General features: G+C 35.3%; 1 protein-coding gene across 2 annotated transcripts; it reads right to left on the bottom strand.

The window, feature by feature from the left end:
* Positions 1 to 1,640: 1,640 nt before the first annotated feature.
* On the bottom strand, positions 1,641 to 23,116 carry LOC148169878 (paired box protein Pax-6-like). 2 transcript variants are annotated; one of them, XM_088043437.1, is made up of 5 exons: positions 22,697 to 23,116; positions 17,189 to 17,431; positions 5,843 to 5,983; positions 2,726 to 3,207; positions 1,641 to 2,668 (listed from the first exon to the last, which is right to left on the bottom strand). In XM_088043437.1, the coding sequence occupies exons 1-5, from the start codon at positions 22,893 to 22,895 to the stop codon at positions 2,201 to 2,203; spliced, it is 1,533 nt and encodes a 510-aa protein (XP_087899563.1). In that variant the 5' UTR covers positions 22,896 to 23,116; the 3' UTR covers positions 1,641 to 2,200. The 2 variants fall into 2 exon arrangements, with proteins under 2 accessions (XP_087899563.1, XP_087899564.1); XM_088043438.1 differs by having other exon boundaries at positions 2,344 to 2,651.
* Positions 23,117 to 26,651: the final 3,535 nt, after the last annotated feature.

The raw sequence follows: 26,651 nt of genomic DNA, 5'->3' as shown, positions 1-26,651 counted from the left end.
ATTAAGGTGTAGGCCTACAGAATGCAATTATTCTGCAGAATGTTGTGTAATAAAATATTCATTGAACGCAATTAATAGGTACAAGAAGACGCATCAAACATCATTAAACTTACTGGCTTTTATCTCGTATTAACGTTTCAGTAATTAAAGTTAATTTATTGGCTTGTTTTATATCTGTCATAAGAGGATTATTTCACGGCAATTATTATAATGTCATAATAAATGTTTTGCGGGGACAAGATTTAACAAAAGTCGTGAAAATCGCAATTAGATACATTGGAAATTGCGTTTAAACAAATAAAGTTATAAAGATCGCTGTTAAAGTGAACTATCCGGTTATGCAAATAGCTGGCACTGTTGAACAGAGCTTGTCCGGTGTTGAACAGGATTACGTTCACAATCACGGCAATATATTACAATAGTGTCTCAATCGGAGCCACTGAAGACCGAATTAGTCAGGCGAGAGAATATCGCGTGGTCCCGAAACAGAAACCCGAATTATGTATGCAAATCTTAATAGAGTCTAATTATTTCTGTATATAAATGAGTGTCAATGAAAAACACTCGATCGACCATTAAAGTTATTTCAGGTTTGTAAAATGGAAAGACATAAATTCAAAGTGCGCTTATTCGCACTTTTGAGACACTTAAGTCGCCGTAAAATCTTAACGAACCAAACACCATTGTGAAATAATTGGCGCATAAACACCCACGTTTTTTGCCTCGAATTAATATGTTCAAATGTCCCGCCATCAACGTCAAATTATGAGATAAACGAAGGAAATTTCTATCTAAATTATGACCGATATAAAATAATCCGGCCAGAACTGCTTATTAACCATAAAATCGTGTTGATCGCCTCCATAACTCATTCTGTTGATTTTTGGTCATCGAAGCATCTAATCTTTTAATTAAATAAAATGCCCCAAACTTCCTTCTTTTTTATCACCTCTTGGTAAAAGCGTTACATAAATTAGACCCGCGTACCAAAATCCGAGATTACGTCGAAAACACGCGAGGTTGCTCCTTAATTAAGAAAAATATTATCAGACGCTCTTATAGAACCTTCGATTTGGAACTTGATTTCTCAACACCTCCGAATAGTTTTTTATACAAATTCAGCTCGACCATGGAATTTATTACAAATTTGTTTGCTATCGCTCTCGTAAAACTAACAAATTAATCAGCTGGAAATGTGAATCCATAATCACTCGTTAAATTTTACGGTCACTTTTAATTTTATTACCCTCGCCCAAAATTGGCCCGATTTTTCAAATTTGACTGCACCGGTGTTCGTTGACACTCACGGCATTCTTCCGACGTTGTTTACGATCCGATGGGTTCTTGTAGTGTTAGCGTTATCGACCTACAAGTATTAGTTAAACTCATAAATCCACGCGGCTACCATCCACTTTCGTCGACACTCCTTATTGTGTTAACACGACGGTGGATATCGGAATTCCAGGTTTATTTCAAAACCTCTTTCCAATCCGAGCGAATAAATCGTCAATGTTTAATTCATCAATCAAATCAAACGTAATAAGGAAGTCTTTTGCGCTTCCGAGGAAACTAATATTGCCGGGAGTATTGCTCTCGGAGCAATGGATTTTTACTGGAACGGATGAATGATACTTTAGACAAACGTTTATGCAAATTGTATTTCGTTAACAATCATTACAGTTTCTTACGGCTACTATACAATGGACGAGTTGCTGTAGTTGTTCATTCATTAGGAAAGCCTGCGCTCTCCAACAATCTGAACAAGCAAGCAGTTTAGAAAACTAAGACGCTTTGTTCTTTTTTAATATACACAAATTCAAATTATTAACAATGGTACTAAACCTAAAGTACGATTGGACAGTACGACTGAGCTTCAAGGTATGTACAACTGGGTGCGTTCTCCTCAAGAGTGTCAAAGTACTTTGTAAAGTAATGAGTATCAGAATACTACCACCTCTGTTCCAAGTATCTCCTATTTAGGGAAGAGGAGTTTCGATGACTGTCAAGATCAGATTCGTCGTAATTATCGGTTGTGTTGATGAGAGAGCAGAATTAAGGAACCATAGCTTGGGCGAAATTGTCAGTCGAGTCACAGCCGCTGACACGTCATTTAAATAAGTATTTACAGACATAAATTAAGTGTATAAGAGTTCAATTGCTTTGGTAATGCTGTTTCACCATGTACGTAATCCTCAATAAATTAATCGCGATCGTGCATGGTGAGCTGCAAAGGCTGACATGTGGGCGTTTCTTTGGTCGGTGAGTCTACAACTTCCACGGGACTCGACGACCGGGACCTCCGCCTCCGTTCCGCCGCCTCCTCTACGTCCGACTCATCATTGACGTTGATTTCTTCCTCGGAGTCTGTAGCGTAATCGCTCAGCCGCCGCATGTTTTCTGCTGCAAGTAATTGGTTCGGTACCAAAGCTTTGAAAGCGCTATTTTCGCCTCCCATCTGCAATAAAAGGGACGAAGCCGTCGGACCCCCGGTGCGATGAGGCGTAGTAAGCGGCGAGCCAGGGGTGGAAGCGGCAGTGTAGTGCGGTGAGGGCGTCAAGCGGCCTCCGAACATCGAAGACTGGTTGCCTTGCGGCCCCGGGGAGGACTGTTTTAGGATGTTCATGCGCTGGTGGCGTCTCCATTTCGCACGTCTGTTAGAAAACCAAACCTGGTTTCAATATACCACCTATTAGTTTGAATTTGTCTTGTCAGTTATTTAACCTACCTGAACTCTGGCTTCCGAGAGTGAAGTCTTGGAGGCCAAACGTTCGCGAGTCGACACGCATGGATAGTGACTCTTCTCGAACTCTTTTTCGAGCTCCTCGAGTTGATCGGGACTGAAGGTCGTTCTGTTTCGTCTAAATTTTGGTTGTTCTGAACTGTCGAGGCTGGAATCGTCTTTATTGTCAGGGTGCGTGCCGGGAGGTGAACTGAGAAGACCATGGTCTGGATGAGGAGAACCGGAGGAGCTTGGGGAACCAGCCATCATTGATGAACCGGCTCCTGGAGGTTGGAGACCAAGCGGACTGTTTGGCCATAACGGCGAATGCCATGGGAAAGCTGCCGCAGCTGCTGCGTACGGATGAGGATGGTAGAGACCGTAACCAGCGGCTCTAGCGAATTCCGCTGCAGCTCTTTCAGCAGCGCGATTTCTTAGTATCCTGTTGATGCTGCTTACCGATGGAGCTGTTGCATTAGTGCACACACCTGCAAGCAATGAATAATTACCATAAAGTATTAAAAGCTTTGTGATTTGCTGCCTGCCTGCTTAGCTGACAAGATAATCGCCCATCATTAGTGGAGTGTGCAATATGAAATGGAGAACATTTCTTCGAAAGAGCTTTTGCTAGTCGGACGCGCTTCCAAGAAACACACAGAGATTGGCAAGGAGTTGTTATAATTCGACTTTTAAGCTCGCTTCAGACGCATTTTTGCTTTTCAAAAACCCTCTGTCACTGATCGAACGTAATGACTGGGCAAACTGTTTGTTTAATCTAAGTGAAGATCCTCGACTCGGCCACCACACAAAAGAATGAATAGTTTTTCGAGCACTCTTCTGTCTCAAAGCAATCATCGCGGGCTCTTCTTCAGAAACAATAAAAGAACTCGTAATTATCATCGATATCTTACTGCGAACGAAAGTTTAGTTACGCTGTTTGGAGGTCGCTTGATTACAATTATTTACTATAATAGTAGGACCGAGATGAGTTAGCAATTGCGAGTTTATATCTTCCGGTAAGGCGGAATTCCGGCGAGGACAATTCTCGGTCTGGTGGTCGATCTCACGACCACCTGCAGATGTGCTACCCTCGCTTAGCGATCTTTTCCGCACACCAGGGGGCGTGATTGGTCTCATTTCTTCGCCGGCACCACACCTCTCTGTGACAAATGAAATCGAGATTTCACGTTAACTAGATTGCTTACCGGACCGTTCAACACAATGACTACAACTCACAGTGTCGAGCAATTACTCTGGATACATCCGTTTCAAACTTGGCGACAACAGACCATATCCTAAATGTTTTCAAGGTTCGTGTAATCTTTAAGTAGGAAGCTTCTTAATTAAACTCGCCTCGGTTAAATATAATGTCACACTTACAACGACACTGACAACTCGTCAAATACGACCGCCTTGCTCGATCAACCTTCGGGGACGCTCTCAGCCGAGCAAGCTCACAATTCGTTCCAATAACCAAATCACAAGTTTTGCCCATTGACGCAAACGTGTTTTAACCGGAAGTCTATTCCGCTTTTGTTGCTTTTTTGAGCACACTTCTGCGTTCTTCGGAAAACTAGAATTCCACCAGGTTTCAAAAACCCTGAAAGCCTGAGAGCTTCGCGAAAGTACTCAACTTCTTTGGAAGATCAACAATTCTTTTTTCCGTGGGAGGGCGTAGCCGCGATTCTAATTCTCTCAGTGGCGGCTCATCAATCGCCCTGCCAAAAATGAGTACTTCTACCACATTTTAATAGATCTAAATTATCCTACTTGTGGATCCATGAATGGCAACATGAATACCAAGCTGATGCGAGAAAAATATTATTCAATTATGAATCTGTGCTGGATCTACAATGCCGATGGAATGTAATAGAGACGGAACTACATGTGCCATTATAAGGCGTGAGCGCCAGACAAAGACTCCAACAGACAATCGTTCTTTTCAGTCGCGTGTCCAATTGAATGACCATATCCAACAGGACTATTGAATCGAGGTAGACTTGGATGGTATAGTGTGGTTATTATTTTAAATTTGTATTTGCAATTGTAGCCCACCATGGAAGTTTGATAAAAATAACTTAATTAGACCAAAAAAATTCAATTACGACGAAATTGGTAAATACGACAGTATGTGGGCTTTCATTCCAGCCGTTGCTGCAATTATTAATACGGATCTCTGGAGTCAAAAAAATAAATAAAGGAAACGCCGCTTGGGATTGAATTTATTGATAGACACGGTGGTGCCGGAGGGTTTGAATAGGAAATTAACGTGCAGATAAATCAAATCGAAGTGATGGTATCTCTGCCTTGCTTCCAAGTGTGATCATGATCAATGCATGCGTATGATAAATATACAATTATTAATCATTCATCAGTCACAGTGTAATTACATGAGGTGGGTTCCGATTTGTCCCGAGGCCGCTACAATTGAGATCCAATTCTTCCTCCAGTGGCGGAGGCTGTACAAAAAGCACAATACGAACAGAAGCAGATCCGCAGTAGCGAGTTTCAATTCTTGTTACAAGTTCTATTTCTACTTGCTCCACGTCACTGTTCGACACTTGTACAAATCGCCATTTTGCAATTGATTTAAACGACTTTAGCCGGAGGGCTAATTAAGCTGCTGCTATGCCAGGAAGCTCGTATAATGAGAGTTGTCGAAAACCTGAAGTAAAGCAACAGTTTTGCTTCGTACTTGAAGGCAAAAGAAACGTCTTTAAAAAAATGCCTATAATTTACTTTATCCTCCCTACATTCACAATACATATAATTAGGTGCGGTTTTCCGTAACAATAACCGGCTCGACTCCGGCAGTTTGGCCAACCTAAACAATATGAAACCCCTTAAACATTGTCATTTCTTTTCGTTATTTTACCTGCGGTTTTGTTAGTACAAACAAGTGTTTTCATTCACACGCAGTTTTTGAAAAAGTCACGGCTTCGTCACGGAACGGGTATCTTTTAATTTTATTTAATTATGTCGACTTTAAATTGACACGCACAAAAATCGTGTTTGATAATAATTATGTCTGTGGCATTTCTGGTTCTCGGGAAAATGATTTCCGTAATTACCAAACTAATTGGTTAATTGGTTTTCTAACAATTAAAGGTTGCATCTACTCACCTTCTGAGATTAGCCTTTCTCGGATTTCCCAAGCGAAAATCGTGGGGTTTTCTCTTTTGTACTGTTCGATTTTTGAGACGACAGCGGGGGTTGCTACTTTTGGTTTGCTTCCGCCGATTAAACCAGGAGGCCGAAGTGTGCCTGTAAAAAATTGTCGTTAAACCACAAATATTAATTCCAACCTTGCACAAATTATTTCTAGTAGTCACGGAGAATTTGTTCTAACCTTTGTTGTAAAAGAACGGAAGCGCTAGACAAAAAGTTCTGCTCTTGAAAGGCGTTTTTTGCACTCCAAAACTTGTGCGCAATATTCATAAAGGAATGTCACAGTTTTGGTGACAGTTATATCGATTTGTGGTTCCACAAGAAGACCAGCGAATACTTAAACAAGAACTGATTAGTTTCGGCATTAAGCCATGAACTCCAAAAAAGGCAAAAGTTTTAAGAAACTAGAAACCTGTCACTCCATCGGTACGAAAGCAAAACCAACAATGTAACTTTCCTGGAAGAGTAATATGCATAACGATTTATTAAATCCGCATTTATTGTTTAACTTAACGAAAAAACGTCTAACGGGCCGTCCGAGGTGTTTCTTTATAATTCGGAGTAACTCCGAACGAAGAAAAGTAAACGTGAGATGGAGAAAAAGAAGAAATGCTTTAATTCCAAATGATTATTACTTGGAAAATTCAAATGCTGGCACGTTTTAACAAACAAAATTCTTCGTTTTTTTGATAATTGTGAGTGTTTTTTCATTTAGTTGTAAATCGATTAAGGTGCGGAACTTTCTGCAGAAAAGTGAACCTTGTTATGGAAATCAAAACTCATGTTACGCAATGATTTTACGGTTTCGGCTTTGAATTTTGATGAGAGTTAATTACCGTGCTGCCGGGGGACTTGAAGATTCCGTTGTAATAAAGTGTCGCCACCAATTTCCCTAATAAGACAAGTGTTTGAAACATTTAGCAATAATAAAGAGTTGCGGTACCACCTGCTTTGTCTGACCTGTATTCAAGTTGAAGAACAATAAATATCAGCGCGACATCTGCCACGTCTATAGTCAAAGAAGGGTACATTCATCCACGCCAGTCACTTCCCTTGTTCTGTTTATAAATTCACGACACACTTAAACGGTCTTATAAATTTTGGCAAACAAAAACTTGTGTCATTAAAGTGATATAAAAATCTTTTATGGACATAGTATTTGGACTGGTCTGAAATTTACAGCGAGGCAGCCAGCGATAATCTTTCATCATTGAAACCTACTCTGATTTACTTTGGGACACGTGAAAGAATGTTTGATTAAAAATTTGCGAAAATCCACAGCTTGCCTCGAAATGTTTATTATCAGGACAAAGAAATCCTGCTGAATAATGGAAGAGTGACAGATGCAAGACACGCGGCTGATCACTGAAAAAAACTCCAGAAAGTTGTAAATTGAAACGGCCACGTTCGGTTCGCTTGTCTATAAATTTGTTCCTGCAATACCCGATATTTATCGACCGCGCTACATTCTTGAACGTACGCCGAATGGATGCTGGCTTTTTGTCACTCCTCAGATTTCATGATGTATTCTGTTTGCAAAGTTCTTATTAGCACTATTTAAGGAAACCATTGTGTCAATGCTCAGCTTTTTACTCGTTTTTCCAAAACAACAATGCTTACTTTGGCATAACAGTAAGCAATAAAGTTTTTAGCAGGATTATTGCTGCTGTCGTGTCTCGTCCTTTTTTCCAGGGTCCTTTTCCGGCGACATTCCCCGAATTTCCCGACATGACTTCAATACGAAACTGATACGGCAAAAAAGAAGCGCTTGAAGAGATTTAGTTGTACAAAGGCTGGCATTGTGGTGGCAAAAGTGGTAAAATTGGCCGGCTCCTCCAATTTGGGGTCACGCTTCGAAAGAGTCCTCCTCCGGCCAAAAACTCAAAACACAATCACACGCATGTAAATTAAAGGACATTAAAGGAATTGTCCGATCCGTGGGCACCCAAGTTGGGTTTGCGTGAGACCATGGTAGCATGGATCCAACTCCGGCCAAATGCCCCGAGCTGTACTGCTACTTGGAACACGTAGGTACACATGCAAGTGTAATTATTACTTTTTCATAATCCTTTAGCGTTCGTTATTTATTTCCGCAGGACATTTAAATACAGTCACATTATGTTATTACCCCCATATCGCGTCCAATTATCACAAATATTTGTGAATGTTTACTGCAAAATCATGTTACTCGTAAATATTCGATTTTATCTTAATTGGTTAAGCGTACTTAATGTTGCAAAACATTTATGTTTAGGAAGATAAATCAATCATGCATTATTCATAGCCGGTTTTTATAGAGAACGGACGTATTTACCTATGCTACATTGTATTATTAAAAGAAAAACTACAGGTGTGGCGATCATATAATTAAATGCTGCTTTCGCCCAAACACACAATCAAATCTAATCCTAATTCCATTCTAAAACCACAATGTGTTCTGATAGACAATTCTGAACCTTTCGCGGCTCGTCCTAATCAGACTTTCATTCACCACTGACGCAACGAATTATTAGCCAACACAACACGAAATAAATTAATATTATAATAGCAACTTACATATGAAAATTGGAAAAATTAGAACTCGGTCGTTGCCATGTGGAGATTTTTTCATCTTCTTCGAACGTGACCAATTTTCAGATTAATTTTAGATCATAAGTTATAATAATCATCTTGGTAAAGGATTTTTAACATTTACTCAACATTCGCACGCAAGGATTATTACAGATAGAAATACCTATTAATTATCCTAGATTCACTTTAATTTTGTAATTTGAGACCTAAACTGTGTGGAAGTATGAGTGTTGAAATTCCACGCGTTTTTTTGATTCAAATAGCACAGTTATCTTGGAGTGGAAGGAAAATTGCTTTATACAATAAAAATGTGCACAATGGCAGGAATTTTTCTAATCGATGCTCGATCAGTCTAAGCAAGGTTGTCACGAACGGGGTCTTCTAAAAATAGTTTGTTTTGAACAATTATTGGTCACGTAATCATCTTATTAATTCCCGGGTTTGTTGCACCCTTTGATCTAAAATGCGGAATGTAGTTGCGTTAAAAATGCGTCCAAGAAGAAATATTTCATCATCGATTTTCGGTCGGTGAAGCAATATTTCTTGGTCATTGTGCAGTACCAACGTATATAATTAGCGTCTGTCTACAATCGCCTTTGTTTATTTATGACTGCAAAGTAAACGAGTAGTTTGTAGTTAAGGTAGCGCCAATAGTGTTGAAAGTGTCGGCGGTAGTGTACCGTGCAAGATATAGAACTCTACTGATTTGATGTGTATAATTCAAAATGTAGTCTCGCAAACTGGCAAGTTATCATTGTGCAAGCAGCCTACCTATTACTTACTCTGCCAAGGTTTCCCTAACATGCGATCTACAAAATGGCCGACTGTCTGGGAGCATTTAATATCTCTAATAACTGGAATTATCATATCGCATTAAAATGCTATGAGGATTATTTATTTAAGCACGTTTGCCATTTGACTATTCCTCTGTAATTTCAACTAAGTATAATTACATATCGATCCATTATTTATCGCTCAGGTTTCTGATATGACAGTTCCGCATTCAAAATACTTATTTCGAATTCAACAATAGATTTATTGCCGCGTTCGCCATTCAACGCTGCTTTCCAATCAAGAAACCAAATTCGATTAAAGCGCACAGTCTTTTTAGAAATTACACTTGGAATCTATCCTTTGATTATTATTGATAACCACAATGGATAATTCAAAAGCACGAAACATTTCGATATTCACCGATGAATACGTTTGGTGCTCCTCCCCGTAGCATAAAACACAAAACAATGAAACGTTCATATCAATATTTAATCATACAGCAAACTCTATTATTAGCTACCATAGAGGGTTATAGAATTATACGGAAATTAAATTTATTGGGCGGACTTACACGTAGCTACCACAGCGCGCAAGTAACCATTACGAATTCCCTATTGTTCGAAAAATTACCGGTATCATCCAGAAAATTCGTTTTTTTCGTCATTTTTACATTTCGTGCGGATGTTGAATATGTTAGTATCGCTTGACTTTACTTCTTCGAATCTCTCAATTATTTTACGCCAGTTAAGTAATACGATGTTTTTGACTGCCAGTTTGACATGCAATTGGTCGTGAGTTTAGTCCTCGTTATTTGCACCTAAATTAGCAGTTTGCAACATCCTTTGAGCAAATCACAAGACTTCAAAGAAATAAATAACGGACTCGTTACAGCTTGAACTGAAATTGCTAAACTGACGTTGGGTTGAAATGAACGCATTGTCAATTAAAGCGTAGTTGCTTGCATTTACAAGACTTTTTCACAAAAATTATAAGTGCAACCGTGTCTTGCAGCTTACAAGCCAGAACCAACTAGGAAATTTATTTAGATTTATCAAAGGCTTTTTTCTTTAATTGTTTTATAGGAGACTCTTTAATACAATGACACTTCAAAGGCCATTAAAATTGTTGAAGATGATGATCATTTTATTATATTCCTAGAAGCTTTGGTTCACAGAAATGTCGTTGAAGGCGGAATTCTAAACTTAAGCTAGGTATGACTATTAATTATTTTCTATTCACGAACCGTTGCTTCAAAACAGTACTCTTTACACAAAAATGTTTCATTAGACTTTATCTCAAATCTTAATTGGGTACAAAAATTTGTAGAAGAATGAATAATTCGAAATATATTCAGTGGTTGATAACGATAAGCGTTTTGTTTATTTGACAAATGGAAAAAAATGGAAATCTCATAACTTATTGTCATTTGGGAACTCTCAGATCTAAAGGTTGTAGACAATAAAATCTTATACCTATTTTTAACACATGAATGTTTTGCTCTTCCAAAATCAGTTGAAAGGTAAAATTTTTGTTTATTTTCTAAATAAAAATTTCTAAATTTTGCATGTATAAAACTCGAAAAATTGGTCAAGTTAATAAGCGATATAAGATTAGTAAATTTTCCAAGTTTCGTTGTTGTAACGTAAAAACTGCTAGAATTACACACGTGTAAAAAATAAAATTGTACAACTTTTGTTTATTCTCAAAATAAAAATTTCTTAAATTTGTCTTTCTTTGGAAAAAAGTTGAAATTTGGTGCAGTTAATAAGCAAGACGGGAATAGTAAGTTTACCAAATTTTATTACTATGACGTAACAACTTCGAGATTTATTACACGTGTAAATATAAAACTTAGAAATATTTGGTTTATTCTCTAAAATAAAAATTTCCAAGTAAATCTTCAAAAATATAAAGTTTATAAATGATCTGAAAAATTGCGTTTGAGTTTTTTAATAAAAATTGTAAAAAGCTGCAAAGTCAGAAACGTGTGGCTGCTCCGAGGGCAATTGAGTATGCAAAAATCCGAAAACTACTTTGTTTCAAGTTCGCTTACAAGCATGTCTACTTAAACAGCAAATCGAGTCAAATTAAATAATTAAATATTAAAAAACAATTCGAACATGTTCAAATTAGCGAGCAGAACCGGATAAATGACGTAAAGTTTTGCATGAGTACAAGTAATAGCCCATTATAATTATTACAATGGAGTAATTATATGGATGTAAAAGGCAGGTACTCACACATGTCTATCCATTTATGATGAGCAAAATTACTTGAACGATAGGGAGGGCCAGGAGAAAACAAGTCATGCTTCAGCTCAATTGTATGTTCCGTGCATGAAGATTGCAATTTTTGAAAAATAATCGTACATAAAAATGAAAGAAACCAAGCCGTTAATGCTAACGAAATAACGACATTTCAAAATCGATTCTCCACCCCCACTCGTAGCGTAACCACAAAAGGCGACTGCGTTACTCATTACCCTAATAAAATAATGAAACGCAAACATGTCGTTAAGCTTGTGAAATGGGGAACTAGCCAATGAATACACTTTTCGTTTCAATGTCGGAAGCATGCACCGTGAAACCCATATAAAACACACCCCGTTCTGAAGGCCATCTTTATTATATTTTAAACATGTCGTGACAATTGCACTTTTTGTATAATCCCGATCTTCACAAAGATGGTATTAAACACATGTTTTTAAACATGCAACTAAATGCACTTCGTGGAATTGCATGTTGTTGACACTAGAAAGCAGACAAAACTGTTTTCCATTAATTACTCTTGAAAATTGTTTTACACGTAATTTTTTAATTGCGCGAATCAGATTGTGACACGAAATTCGCAACGTTTCCGCTTCGAAGTGCCATCATCAGAAATTTAAGTGCACCCAACTGTGAGATCTCGAGATTTTTCCAACCAGAAATTTGATAATGACTGTCCTTTTGACTAGATTAATGAATTACCGCCGTAAGTACGATAGCCGACGGGGAACGCGCGATTATTATCTCAAACAAAAAAGTAAATTGCGGATACCATTCACAGCTTGATTTCATATTACAGTAGCGTCGAATCTGCATAGAATGCTGGCGATTTACGCCATCGTACATTATCGTAATTTGGATTAGGGCATTCAATTTGAGCACAGAGATGCGGTCGTAAATCAAAAGAAAAACAAATTGCAATTTTACTACAATGTAACGGTTGGCAGGATCGTTAAGAATTTTATTAACGCTGGTATTAAATACCAAATAAAATTTTAAAGCTTTATCAATAACTTAATAAAATCGAGTTTTAACATTCCTCGAATTCGGCGTAGATTTTTCTTGGAAGTAAAAATGTGTACGTTCGAATGGTCAACATTCTCCAAATGACTGAAGTTTCGGATATTAATTAATGGTAATTCAACATTTTAATTTATTATGTCACAAGTTCCTTGAAAACACCAATACAAACATATGGTTTCGATGAAATAAAAACGTGCCCTTCGGCGCACAGTTGTTGGAATGAAAACACCCTTCACATCAAACTGTGTGAATTTCAAAATTATTGTTCTCAGTGTCTGGATACTCCTTTCGCATTATATAAATAACAGTGGAGTTGTCGGCTTGGATATCCAAAAATAAGACAATTACTGGGAAAAAAATCTCGTTTCCATTGACAAATAATTAGATTTCTCAGTGATGAAATTTGCCTATTCAACAATGTATGAAATAAAATTGAATGGATGAGCTATTCATCAGATAATAGAGGAAACGGAACAGTTATTACTCCGGATGCAGAAATTTTTACAAATGTAGACATTGCTACCGGGTGTTTGTAATTCATTCAACGCGTGGAGAGGAGGAACTGGTTGGTATCCTTTTTCAGTAATTCTATTCTGTTATTTATCTTTTTATTAAGATTTTATATTAAATTAAATATAAAATCAGTGGAACGTTTAAGAAAAAAGTTATTCTTCAAGAAAGTATGATAGTAAATTTATGCAGATTATAAAATGGATAATAGCGTGGAAAATGGCACAAATTGATAATTTATTAAATATCGGAAAAGATCTGAGGGTAAATAAACCTTAGCGAATGAGTTTAAATTGACAATATTAGTTGCAGATAATTCTCTACAATCTAAGTACAAAATTCAAGCCGCAGAGCTTCAATCTAGAAAAATAAAAACCGAAAAATATAAACTTTAGTTTTACTTTGACAAAACTTGCGAATTTGAAAAGATAAAAGCCTAAATATCTTAAAAGAATATTAGAATTCTATTCTATTTTAATTATAATTTAATTAGTCTAATAAACATTGAGATACTCAACAAATTTTGGAAACAAATTGTACTGGAAAAGTGGAAAATCATTTTCAAAGTGGAATCCTGATTCCGAATCCGAGCCCGTTTTGCATTTATTTTCATTAGTTTTTCTTGAAAACTTAAAAGTTATGAAATTGCTGCTTTTTGAAGAGCCAATTTAATAAGCTTGACAACGACCAATAAGAGTCATCACTAGAGAACAAGATATTTTTAAAAACTGAACTCATGTTTTCAAAAACCGCTGTCTTTAGTGATTTTTATATGCAATTTTGTATTACTCAAGAAGTTTTAAAACAATCTTTTCATTGAAATGCAAAATTGACAAAAGAGAAATCTTGTTTTTTGACGCGCTGATAAATACATTGCTATCTAGTATTGTTTAGAAGTTACTGAACTTTAAAACATTCAAAAAATTAAAAAAAAAATAAAGCTGTTAATTTTTGACGATTTTTAGAATAATTTTTATTAATTTTCAAGTAATTTATATTTTCGATCTTTACTTGAACTTTTTCCGGACAATCTGGTGACAGAAACCGATGAGGATACCTATCAATTTTGAAAAAATTCCATCTGGGACAATATAGTTATCCAGATTAATACGAAAATCACTTCAAATTCATTTCAATTTCAAAAAACTCGACTAACAACTTTTTAACAGGTGCTGCATAATTTTTATCTGGATCGTCCATTCTAATCAGTGAAATTATTTGGAAACGCGGAATTTATTGAAAAACTAGGTACAATTTTGTGGGCATTCAAATAAAAATTAGTTCAAAATTTTCAAAAGTTACCGAAACTTTTTTTTCTAGACTTTACTCTATATTCTTTGTCATTTAACTTCTAAATGTTTAACACCGCGATAGAAAGCAGATATTTCAGACTTTGTTATGACGCATTAGAATTAAAACAACCCAGTACAGTTTAAGGGTTGTATGCAAACCAAACTGTTGGGGTTTTGGGTTTCGAAATGTTCATCATATTTTCTCAAATATTTTGGCAAAAACGAACTTGGCAGCTTCTATAGTTCGTTGAAAAGCTTATTTTATTAGCTTTTTAATGAGGTATTATAAATTTCAGGATTTAGCAAATTGTTAAACAAAACCGAAAAAAACTAAACTGAACGTTGTGTACTAAAAGAAAACGTATTTTACAAATATCTTGACCTGACGGAGCAAAACGGGCTTTAGATTTAGAATCAGAGGGCAATTTTACTTTAGAAATGACTTCCACTACTTGAGTACAAATTTAGTTCACAATTTGTTGACCATTGTAATTTATTTCGAAAAATAGAAACTTTATGTAAAAAGTCTTAAAACTTTTCACCTCATAAACAGAGTTGAGAACTAGAAAATTTAGACATCTTCTCAGATTAAAAACTGAAACTTTGGTCCTTAGAAACTAAGAACTGAAAGTTCTAAACATTTCAAAATCTCAAATGAATAAAGTTCACAATAAAGGAAGAAAATAAACTGTGAAATTTTGGAAAGCTATAGGATCTTAAAATCATGTCTATGTTCTAAAGTCGGAAAAACAAATTGAGAACCGAAAAGTGAATGACTACAAAAATCTCAACACAAAAATAGAACTGAGAACCTGTGAAAGTTTTTTAGATAATTACTAATTAATTACAATTTTCCTTCTTTTCAACGATATTAGAAATTTCATTTAATTCGAACTCAAATTTATAAGACATTGGAATTTCACATATCAATTTCACGCTTTTGTAAACACTTAATTTTTTTGGTAGTAATTGTACGATTTACCTGCAGCATAAATGCTCCATTTCACACGCGCTTAATGAGACAGTTTCAGTATAAGAAAATTATATAGCCGCTAAACACATGCACAAAATTTAGATTTGCCCGAGACAACAAGACACCCGGAGCGATTTTAAAAGATGGAACATATCGCCCGGCTTTCGACGGAGAAAATGATCAGAAGAATTAACTTTATTTCTCTTGTACTTCTCTGTAAGAGCAAGTTCAGCATCTCAGGTATCCACCGAGGTGTGATTTGTGATTGTAATGAATGGTTGCGCCTAAATAATTCCCGCTTCATTTAATGGCTATGATTAAAGCGATGGTTATCGTAAGCGTCCGTAAAAAACAAAGATCTTAATCGAGACGGCAATGTGTAATTAAAATCTATAACAAATCTCAGGATTACGTCTGAAATCCTATCATTTATTACGAATTATGGATATAAATAACAACAAGCAAGTCGTATAAATTGTGGATGGTTTTCAGCAACAATTAAGTAGAAATTTATGACGGCGTTTTCGCCCTCTCGATAACAATACGGTGTTTCAAGAACGATTACATACTAAATAAGAAGGTTTATACCGACCAACTGTTCACAGTGACCAGCCGTGATCCGTATCATTTTATCAGATATGCTAATGCAAACCGAACATTTATAAATACTGAGCTACTTAATTATAATCCGTGAAACTAACGAGATTTTTTTCACGAATTTTCGTCTATCGATGCGAAATGCAGACGTTGCAGATTGAATTGATAAGGTAAACGTATCAGAATATGAAATATTGCAAATAATAACAGATTATTACACGTTTAATCCGTTTGTTCGTGTACTGGTCTTCCGTTGTTTGTTCGAAAGCAAACCATGACGCGCTTCTGACAATAAGAACTCAGTCAAGTTAGTAATTACACTTATAAGCACATCCCGATTTTACCAAATGCATATTATTTTACCACTACTTCCAGGAAGATGGATCACATTTAATTTCACCGTTTAGTCTTCATTTAATCGCTAATAGTAATTTACGTGAGCATGTAATGTAACCACCAATATTAAAACGACAATTGTTCTTGAAAATTTCATGTTGATTTTTGAGTAGACGATTGCGTGTGGACTCAAAGATGTTATTTTCTACGTTTTTTAACGAAGCATTACACGCATAAGTGCATTTACACACAAAGTATTGAAATCCAAAACTTCTTTGTTAACTTTTCTATGAAAGAAATGACTTTATTAATTACAATGTGAGAACACTATTCGGTCATCTTGTTGGCAGTGATAACTCCAAAGTTCCCACAATGACGAACAAATCAAAGATGAGTTGAGGAGACAATGACTTTGCCGCAAGAACGAAAGGTTAAGAACTTGTGAGAAAACGGACAAAACGGAAGCTCGAATTTCAGGTACAATGCCATGCATTTTTTTCGTGTTGGTAAGACTGAGATACATCGATTTTGAACTTTTTGGCCAAACCAAAAAAAGTTTCGTCAAATTTAATGCAATATTGTACGTTTTTGTTGGCTCCTTTTCGCCTTAATTATGTGTACACGAAACCCGCGACAGAATGCCCGAGCAAGAGTATAATAAATTACCCTTCGGCCATTTCCTCCCCCACAAAATTGCCACATTGTACCGTAACAATAAAAAAACAACATATTTGGCATTTTCTTGCGCTAAGCTCTGTCAGCCATTGAAAAATGCCACCATCGATCCTCCCTAATAAATTAATAATCGAGGACTTAAGCTTTGATGAGTCACTAATAAAGAAACAGTTTAGTTGCGAAAATTAATTTTCTTTTGTCATATTTTCCAACCAATTTTCAATTTCCTCTGGTACAATAGACCTGATCGAAAACCGATCCATATATGGAAATTAAAACTTACCCAGCAGTTTCGTGACAGCGCCCTGTTGTGTTAACATATGCTGAGCCAAGTCGTAATGTCTTAAGCCGAACCTGGAGAGCTCCAAGAACCGTTGTTGAGAGACTAGTGATGCGAGGGGGTGTCCTGGAGCTGTAGCGGCGTTACCATACAGCTCCCTCAAAGCTGATGGTCCTAAGGAAGATGGAACTGTGGAGGCTCCAGATGTAGCTCCTGCTGGACTGGTGATCGTCGGTGATGACGCTACTGTAAGGACGAATGTTGGCTTAATTGACCGAAAAGCTCAATTACGAGGGGAATAAAATTTAAATTTATTACGAAGGGGTGTGCCATCTGCGAATTACACAAAATCTGTCACATTGTTTTCTGGTCGAGGTACACATGTCTTAAGTTAATTGGTTCAGTGCGTAAGTCCACCTGTTCTCAGGTAGACTCCACAGGGAGCTAAAACACCGGATTTACACTCGGAATTGTAAAAACCTATAAATATTTCAGGACCACCCCCAGTCATCAATTATCAAATTGGTCGGTTTTTAAGTGACTGGCGTGGCTTTGTTGTGGGAATTATGCAGAGCACATCAATCGAATAAAAGTTTTAATTCGTCGCTCTGTCCTTTTTTTAGGTATTTAAGAAACTCGCTCAATGATTGTTATAATTAATATTTATACTGCGTCGATCCGAACCTTCTGCATTGAATTAAGTCTGTAAACCTGTAAATCCTGATAATTGATATCAATTAACGATATTGCAACCAACAAAAACAGTCACAATTAAAATGTCGACGCAATTTAAAAAACGTCATGACAAATTGCTCGTCCATATAAGTCGCATCGATTTCTGATGAAGCATCTAATATACAGATACGAAGCGATCGTGAGACATTTTTACAAGAATTTTTTACGCCCTAATTTTTTGAAGACTTGTTCGTGTTCAAGATGTTAATCGTAATACTATACTCAGAAGTCTTTGGTGTTGGATTACGGATTTTTTTCATCAAGGCTACTGCTCTTTCCAAAGATTCGCGGCCATTATAATAAAGAGTGCAAAGAACTAATGGATAAGGGTTGACACATAAATTACAAGATAAATAGAGCGCGACCCAGCGCCATTTTGGTTCTGGGCAGATTTATAAAGTGTCACTTGATTTGTAGCACCCATTTGAGATTATGTCTTCACTATGTTGATTTAAACCTGTTGCTACCGACTATCGGCACATAAATAAGCAATCTGATTATTTTATGCCTACCTAAGTACTTTGGAAATTATCGACTTCAAATTTTTAATTATTTCAACCACAACCGCAGTGTAGTAAAATGGTTATGGCTGCGACATTATTACGAAAAAGCACACATAAACTTGCGTAAATATTCATTCCAACTGTACATGCACTGAAGAATTGCATTGACCGTTAAACTATCACAGTGTAAGTGTTTAAATGTCTTATTTATTGGACTTGGAATCTGTTTAATGTGCAATAAAAGCGTCATGCAAATATCTGATGCCTACGATGATGTCAAGATTGCGATTATGTCGCCAGAATCTACATTAGATGTCTGCTTGTCTTCCGACACCTGCGGTCAAAATTTTACTATCGATTTATTGCTTTTTACAAGGAAGAACTCGGAGCAGGATAAAGAAAATTTTGATTTTACTCATTTCAAATAGTTTCTAAAATAATCACAAATTCATTTCATAGGTTTTAAATTATTCTTTGATATGTTAATTTCGGTAATTTGATGAGCGGAAACAAATCCGTTTTTTGTCAAAAGAAAACCTTGAATAGAATTTTGCTCAACACTTGGAAATCATTAATAAATTAGAAGTAAAATATTTGGTTTTAATTAAATCAAAGCAATTAAAACTGTTTTAGAACTTTTTTAGATATCTGCATCATAAAAATTCCAAACTTGTGTTGTTTTAGAAGAAAAAAAAAGCAATTTTTCTGTTTTTCAGTCAGTTTTGTAGTTCAAATTAAACTTGATTTATATAGTGATGAAAAAAGGCGCCCATGTTACCTATCATCATCAGCTAATTTTTTCCTGAGCCCAAAATTAAAAACCAAAACGAAACTTGTGCTTTTTTAACTAAGGTAGCTTTTTTTTAAAAAACGATCAAACTTTGGATAAACTTTTTATAACAATTGCAATTGTTAAACATCACATTTTTTACAGTTAATGATATTCTGTATCCAAAAAAAAAAACAAAAAGTGTTTTAAACCAAGTTTCTTAAACGTTTAAAAGCACCATTTCTTGGCTTTGTAGAATATTTTTTTAATAATGTAACATTGTAAAGCACTAAGTTACGGAGACTGACAAATGTAAACTTTTATTAAAAAAGATTGAGCAGCTTTGCCAAGTTTTTCCTTTCAAAAATATCCATATCGTGAAAAGGAATGAGTTTAAATTAAATTTGTTTCAATTTCTGTAAAAAAAATGGTACTTCCACTCATGGGCACCTTTTTTCATCACCTTGTATACGATCGTTTCAAACGTAGACACATTTTGAATTTATTTTGACATTTGCTGACAGATAATTTTTAATTTTAAATTGAAAATGGAGAACAATCGTAGATAAAATGTTGTAAAATACATCATGTCATTTGTGACCTGTAAAACACTTGTAAGCTCGTGTTTTCAACCAGGCACTCATGCAATAAAGACTTTTCAAACTTGTATTTTAAATGACTATAAACAAAATTCAGCTGATTTGAGCCTTCAAAATTGATTTTTTTGTTCTTGTGTCCAACAGAAGTTAGGAATTAGTTCAAGAAAGATGACAATACAATTACAAATTTACATTTTTACCAGATATTGTTGTTATAACGGAAATAAATGAGGTTGCTTAAATGAAAAACCCGATATTTGCATTAGACCGAAATTTGATACAGCAATATTGTAGCATTGTGACTAATTCCTTTTTTACTAATTTTGCAAAAGTACACCTTCGTAATTTATAGACCTTTAGCTGCAAACTAATTGATTTTTGTCTTCCAACGTTTAAAAGAAAAGCTCAAGCAGAGCTTTTTCTATTGCTGCGAAAATTAGGGTTCGATGCAGGTTTCGTAGTTTAGATATAAAAACTTTATAGCATGTATTTACTTATTTTTAATCAGCGAAATTATTGCATTCCAAAGCTAATAAAATCAAAATTTTGTGGAAATCAAGTCAATATAAAACTACACATCGCCTATGACTATAATTTTCCCAAGTTTGTAGAACTCTCAAGCTAAAATCATTGAAAACAAAAATTTTCGCAACCCAGCAAAAATCCGCAAACTAATCTTAATTATTTTTATAAGGCTAGATGTTGCTCTTGTAATAAAGATTGGAAAAATCGATCAGTGCGAGCTAAAGAATTGATAACCAATCCATAAATTATACCTATAAACAATAAATTTTTAAGCTAAAACTAAATTTAACCACTAGAAAATTACACGCGGCACAAATTATTTCGTATCTTTGATAAAAACATTAACTTTAGTAATTTCTACCGATTCATGAATTATTTAAACAATAACTCCTTAAATTTTACAACAACTTTACTGTAAATATTTAATTCTAAGCACTCTCATCAATTCCTATTATGTAATTAGTGATTAGACGTATCAAAATTCACAAGACATGCAGCACACTTACAAACTACATTTTTAACAGCTTTATCCTGTCAAGTAAAATAATTTGTAACGTGCAGCCTTGTCGATTCTAAATTTAAAAACTAATGTCAATCCATTAATAAAATGATTGCTGTTTTGCATAAAGAAATAAACATTACCGTTTTTCTAATGCACCTGTAAGATACTTTCTATCAGCATCTGCAGAAATATTTCAGACACTTATAGACCTATTTACATGATTTATTTTAATATATTTCATTAGATTTTAGTTTCCACCTCGGGCACTTGAAATAGTGTCTCATCGATCATACAAATACAAGATAAAAAGTATTAGTGTGACTGTTTAATCAAACAAGCACCTGTGAATTTAATAAGTATGCGTCTAAACTTGGCTTAAAGTCTAAACAGTTATTAATATTGAAATTAAGACACCGCTAATAGTAACTATCAGTAACGCCGAACATACAGTAATTCTAACACCTCAGAGAACCTTCAAATTAATTGAATTTTCTAGTTACGCTTGTTACGACAATTAAAACGATTTTAATTATAGTTTCGTGATAACGTGCACAAAACAACAATTATAATTAATTTGTTAAGCCAAGTTCACATTTTTACGAAAATATCATTGCTAACATTCTTTTCCCGAAGACCACCATCGTGGGTTTTCATGGAATATTGATCCCCTCTAGCTACGACTATATATCAAATTTAAAAAATTGAGAGAATCATTTATTATAAAGCAATAATTTCGGTTTCGTTCAATGATTATAATGTTCCCACTGTCCAATAACTTAAAAATTTTCTTGTGATGGAATCCCGAAGTTTCTAATTAAATATTTAAATTTCATGTTTATAAACCTGGCCCATTTCAAGAGTTAATTAATTCAGTTAAGTAATAAAGTGAGCTTGTATCTAATATACCAAAATAAAAATATCGCATACGTGGAAAATCGATAAATTATAACCGCTTAAAAATTGATTAAATATTTAATCAGTCATTACACGAGCTCAGCGACAGTTATTAATAACCAGTAATCATTTATTTAGTTTTTAGAATTGCAGAGACGGTTAGGTTCAGGTAGAAATTTCCATAGAAAAATGTTGACGTGTTCAATCAACAGATGAAATATTTAAATTACGAAAAAAATCTGAGCTTAAGGCGAGTATGTGAAAAAATCGTAGCGCGGGAATTACTTATTTAAAAATCACTCATTACAGATTTAATGCGACTTTATCGATTCTCACAGCACAGAATGTTGATTTAAGTCGAGAATTATTAAAGCAAATGTGGAATAAATCGATGACAGGAAACTTTGCACCTAACTAATTAGTAATTAATAGAGTAAGCTGCGGGTAAAAGGTAATAAATTTGTATTGATAGGTTTTTGCATAAGCTTTGGTTAACCACAGAAATTCTTATTTAACATTTATGTTTTTGCTGCAAAACTATTAAGTTAATATAAGTGGTTAATTTTATCAAGTAACAAAATATGAAAACAAGCCAAAAATAAATTTTTATTTTTTTTGAAAAAATAGTAATTTACTGCATAAATTGTTCCCGTTTGTACACACACCTTGCAGGTGAAAAATGGTCATAAATTTTTAATTCCCACATGGAATGTCGCTGCACTGACTTTACATAAGTTAATTCCTGACCTATTCTTCTAATAAAACGTGACATTACCTGAAGTCAGAACACGAAACACTTTATAAAAAATGAAAATATTCAAATTCGTGTCGAGATAAGCGCAGTTTGCGGAAATTTAAATTCACCTTGAACGTTTGTAATTGGGTGGTATCTAACGAGGAAATGCAAAATTACAATTTCAATTTAAAAAATTGTTATCAACGATTTATTGTAATTGCATCCTGCATGTGCATATTTTAGCTGACCTGTGGGCGAGAGCGGCATAGCCGTCGAAAGGACACTGGGCGCAGTGTTGGGAGCAGGCAAGCCGACGGAATCCATTTTCCAGTTGACAATGGCGGATCGGGCAGCGGGAGCAACCGGAACAGGACAACAGCCGGAAAGTCCAGGAACATTGGAAAAGTCGTTTCCGCTTCCCAACGCGTTTCCGTTGGAGATTAGCATTTTGTGTGCGCACTGTTGTCCATGGATGCTTGTGCCAACACGAACACTTATGATTACCGCGGTTCAAGTTCACTGCGCGCCAACAGAAAACCTTGACAAGGCTTCCCTAGGCTGAAGAGGTTGAAGCTCATCGACTGCAAGCACAACACTGAATGAGTGCGCGGCTACCTGCCAGGTAAGCGGCGCTACCTCGAGCTCGGTTGGCTACTTGTGCTCACACGATAGGCAGGCTTGAACCCTCCTGTGCTCTGCCCACTGCCTTTGGTTACCTTTCAGCTTACACTTGGATTGCCTCCTGAGAGAGAAGAAAGCTCTGCAGGAACGGCGATAGACGGAGAACGAACGAGCGCTGATAAAACATCATGGATTTATTGATGTATTGCCGACTTACGACTACGAATGTCATATTTATAGAAACGCAGCTCGATCCTTTGAACAAATCAAATGGCAATCTCAAACTCATTAATATGCACTCCGGACTGACGACACCGCAGGATATTTAGATCTTTTTTAATTTTGGGATCCGTTTACCTCCAGCCTCCACTATCACACTATAATTTCGAACTTGATGCCCCGGAATAATCCGGCTGGACTCCGGACTCACCCTTTCTCGATGATTGCGATTATCATTATTTCCACCGCTTTAAAATATTAATAATCAATGCAGCTACCTACTTAGAGGGAACGTTTACTCCACTCGGAGTTTCATTCATGACGTGGAAACACTCACTTCTCTAATAAAATTTAAATATAAGTAAATTTAAAACACTTTAAAAGCTAGAACTGTAAATGGTCACTTTGGAATTTTCTGTCAACATTATTTTCGTATAATTGATCCGATTACTAAATCGCATGACATATAGGTAGTGTAATAACTTGGCTGAATTATTGAAAATGGTTAGTCGGTTAGGTAATGTAGTCATAAAATTTGAATTTTTGGGAGAACTGGAACGTATTGGATTTGAATAATAAGTGACTGTTTTACAGTTAAAAGGAAATATTTCCTTTTTTCTTATAGAACTAGTAGAGAACTTGTTTCATATCATTTTCGTGAATTATTAACAAAACTATAACTACTAGGTACTAACTTTCAACTTCACTTCTGGTGAAATTATGGATAAACTTCAATTAGTTTAAATCATTGAAAACGAGATTTCTCTATTCCTCATTCAAAAGATCAACAATTTAGATTAGGTAATTAAGCACTATCAGTTAACTGTCGCTTGTAACTAATTTGTTGCAATCACTTTACGAATGGGTTGTTAATTATAGTGACAGAATTTATTAAACAAATTATTCGTGCTGTCTATCTAGAGCCAGATTGAGAATGTGATTTTAGTTTCATTGAAGAAAGGCTGGGAAAGCAAGAAGTAAATTGTCTTTGGTTGCAAAAGTATCTTTCACGAAAGCATAGAGACGAAAGTGAAAAAATAAAATTTAAATAAAAAAGTTTTTATGAGTATGACAATCAAGAGGATGATTCTGGATAAAGAATTCTGCAATAAAAACATTGTCCAAAATTTTGTGTGTAGGTAAGTTGGTACTTTTAATTTGTAAGAATTAGGTCCTAAATTAGGTAGGTTAGCATCAATTTTAATAAAAGATCTACAATAAATTTAATTGTTCAAAAAAACAAAATTCTTGTACACGGTGTTTATAAATGTTTCTAGCATCAAGGGGGGCTTTGGAATTTCTGTCATGCGCTATTTTGCCGCTTTGTTTTCATAGTGAATATAACTATCTTGAAAATTGTTTATAATGTTATTTACCTCAATGACGTTTCAGTTACAGTTTTGTGTCCAAGTTTTTGATTTCCAAGTTTCAAACCACAACAGAACAGTTTATTTCGCAAAACTTACTTTGCTCCATGTTTGAGGTTAACTGCAAATGTCAGTTGAAAAATCGAAATCCGAATTTGTAAAGAGTGGCAAATTTCTTTGACATTTCATAGCCACCCTTGATGCTAGAAACATTTATAAACACCTTGTATTTATCTATACAAGTAATCAAAATTCCAAGTAGGTACCTACCAGAAAGAAGAGTCAGAAATCACCAAAAATGTACCTAATGAAAATAATTGCAAAATGTCTAAGTTTGGATAGAATGAAGTAAAAATGATAGAAATACCTGAGAAAACTAGAAATTAACGCAAAATTGAAGGACATCATTCAATAATCAAAAATTGACTGGGTAGCTCAAAAACGTTTATTTCAGCAAATATTTTATTTATTATTTCTGACCAAAGCCAAACATTTAGAAGTTTAAATCTGTTACTAATTTTGTCTTCCTTCTACATACAGTCTTAGTCAAGACACAAGAGATAATTTTTTTCGAAAATTGAACACATTCAAAAAAGCCGAATTTGTTTAGAAATATAGGAATAATGACATGATGGAATGACATGGAAAAACACTCAATTTCCAATGAAAAATCCTCTTGTCCAAGCAGAAATCGCAAAACATTCAAAAATAATTTTAAAACGAACAAGTTTTCAAAGCTGTGAGAAGACAGACGATTGCGCCCAATTGTTCATCTGAAAATCAAATTTGCGATTTTTTTATATAAGATTTAGTTTAATAAAATAAAAATAGATAAATGATGTTTGAAATATCCTCCAATAGCCACCACAACTGTAGGCATCTCACGAGTTTGAAGCCACATCATAAGTAATTTTTTTCCGTCACCTAAAATTCCGGGGGTTAAATTACCACTCATATTAGATTTGTCCAAGAATAAATCGCACATCCCCCAAAATTTTCCTTATTAATACCAATCAGATTAGTTGTATTCGTCCTACCTTGAACTAACGAATAATTAATGAATAAATACTATCAGCGCCTGAAATCTATTAATACCAATAACCGACGTGGCATAAACGTACCCACGTACCTCCAGACGCTCCAATCATAGTCATCACAATTATCGAGTATCAATACTTGAACAATTGTGCATCAACCCCATTTCCGCAGATCAATTCTCTAAATTCTGCACTCTTTCGATCGATAATTCGATAAACTCGTCAATCTGTGGTAAGATCTCAGCTTCTGTGGAATTTTTCATAAATCAATCTGATCTAACATTGGTCAGCGGTAGTTAGAGAATGTTCATGCCCAGTGGCAACGCCTCTCGCACGCCAATGGTTTAGTACAAAGGCGGGGCTAGTGGAAATGGGGAGCGGTTTACGCCTACTTCACTACATCAACGGTTTGTTTCATTATGACCAAATTGAGACATAAATAACACTTCAGTGATTTTTTATGTCCTTTCACGAGATAAATGTCAGGATGTTGGTGTAGGGATATGCAGAGGTGTTCGTTAGGGAAATGTTTATTTCACGTTCGCGCCGACCAATGGCTGATAAAAGTGGATTACATGCTGGAGTTTTACCAATATAAGCATCTTCAAGAGAAAAAAAACGAAACATAATAAGATAAAAATTCAATCTTTTCACATTAAATTTGTTTTTAATAACTTCAAGATATTAAAATTTATACCAATTAGTGTCAACACCCTCTAAATTATGGAAATTATCTATGTAAATCAGTACAAGAAAATTCACTCTTTGAAAAAACGTTATTAAAAGACGGCATTTTACGCCCAAGACTCCCACATGTTGCTATTTTAAATTAATAGCCAAACGGTTCACCTTTAATTTGTTTATTTACACTTTGAAATTTAACCAAAAAAATAGTCAAAACCTGCCACAACAAATTAATTTTCCGAGTTCAATTTACGTAAAAATGTAACAAGTAGTTT

The sequence above is a fragment of the Gnatocerus cornutus genome, chromosome 8, assembly GCF_029298725.1.
Source record: "Gnatocerus cornutus isolate USDA-ARS CGAHR chromosome 8, icGnaCorn1.1, whole genome shotgun sequence".
Classification (NCBI taxonomy): domain Eukaryota; kingdom Metazoa; phylum Arthropoda; class Insecta; order Coleoptera; family Tenebrionidae; genus Gnatocerus; species Gnatocerus cornutus.
The sequence above is the reverse complement of the archived record's forward strand: the minus strand, read 5'-3'. Positions and strand labels throughout refer to the sequence as shown.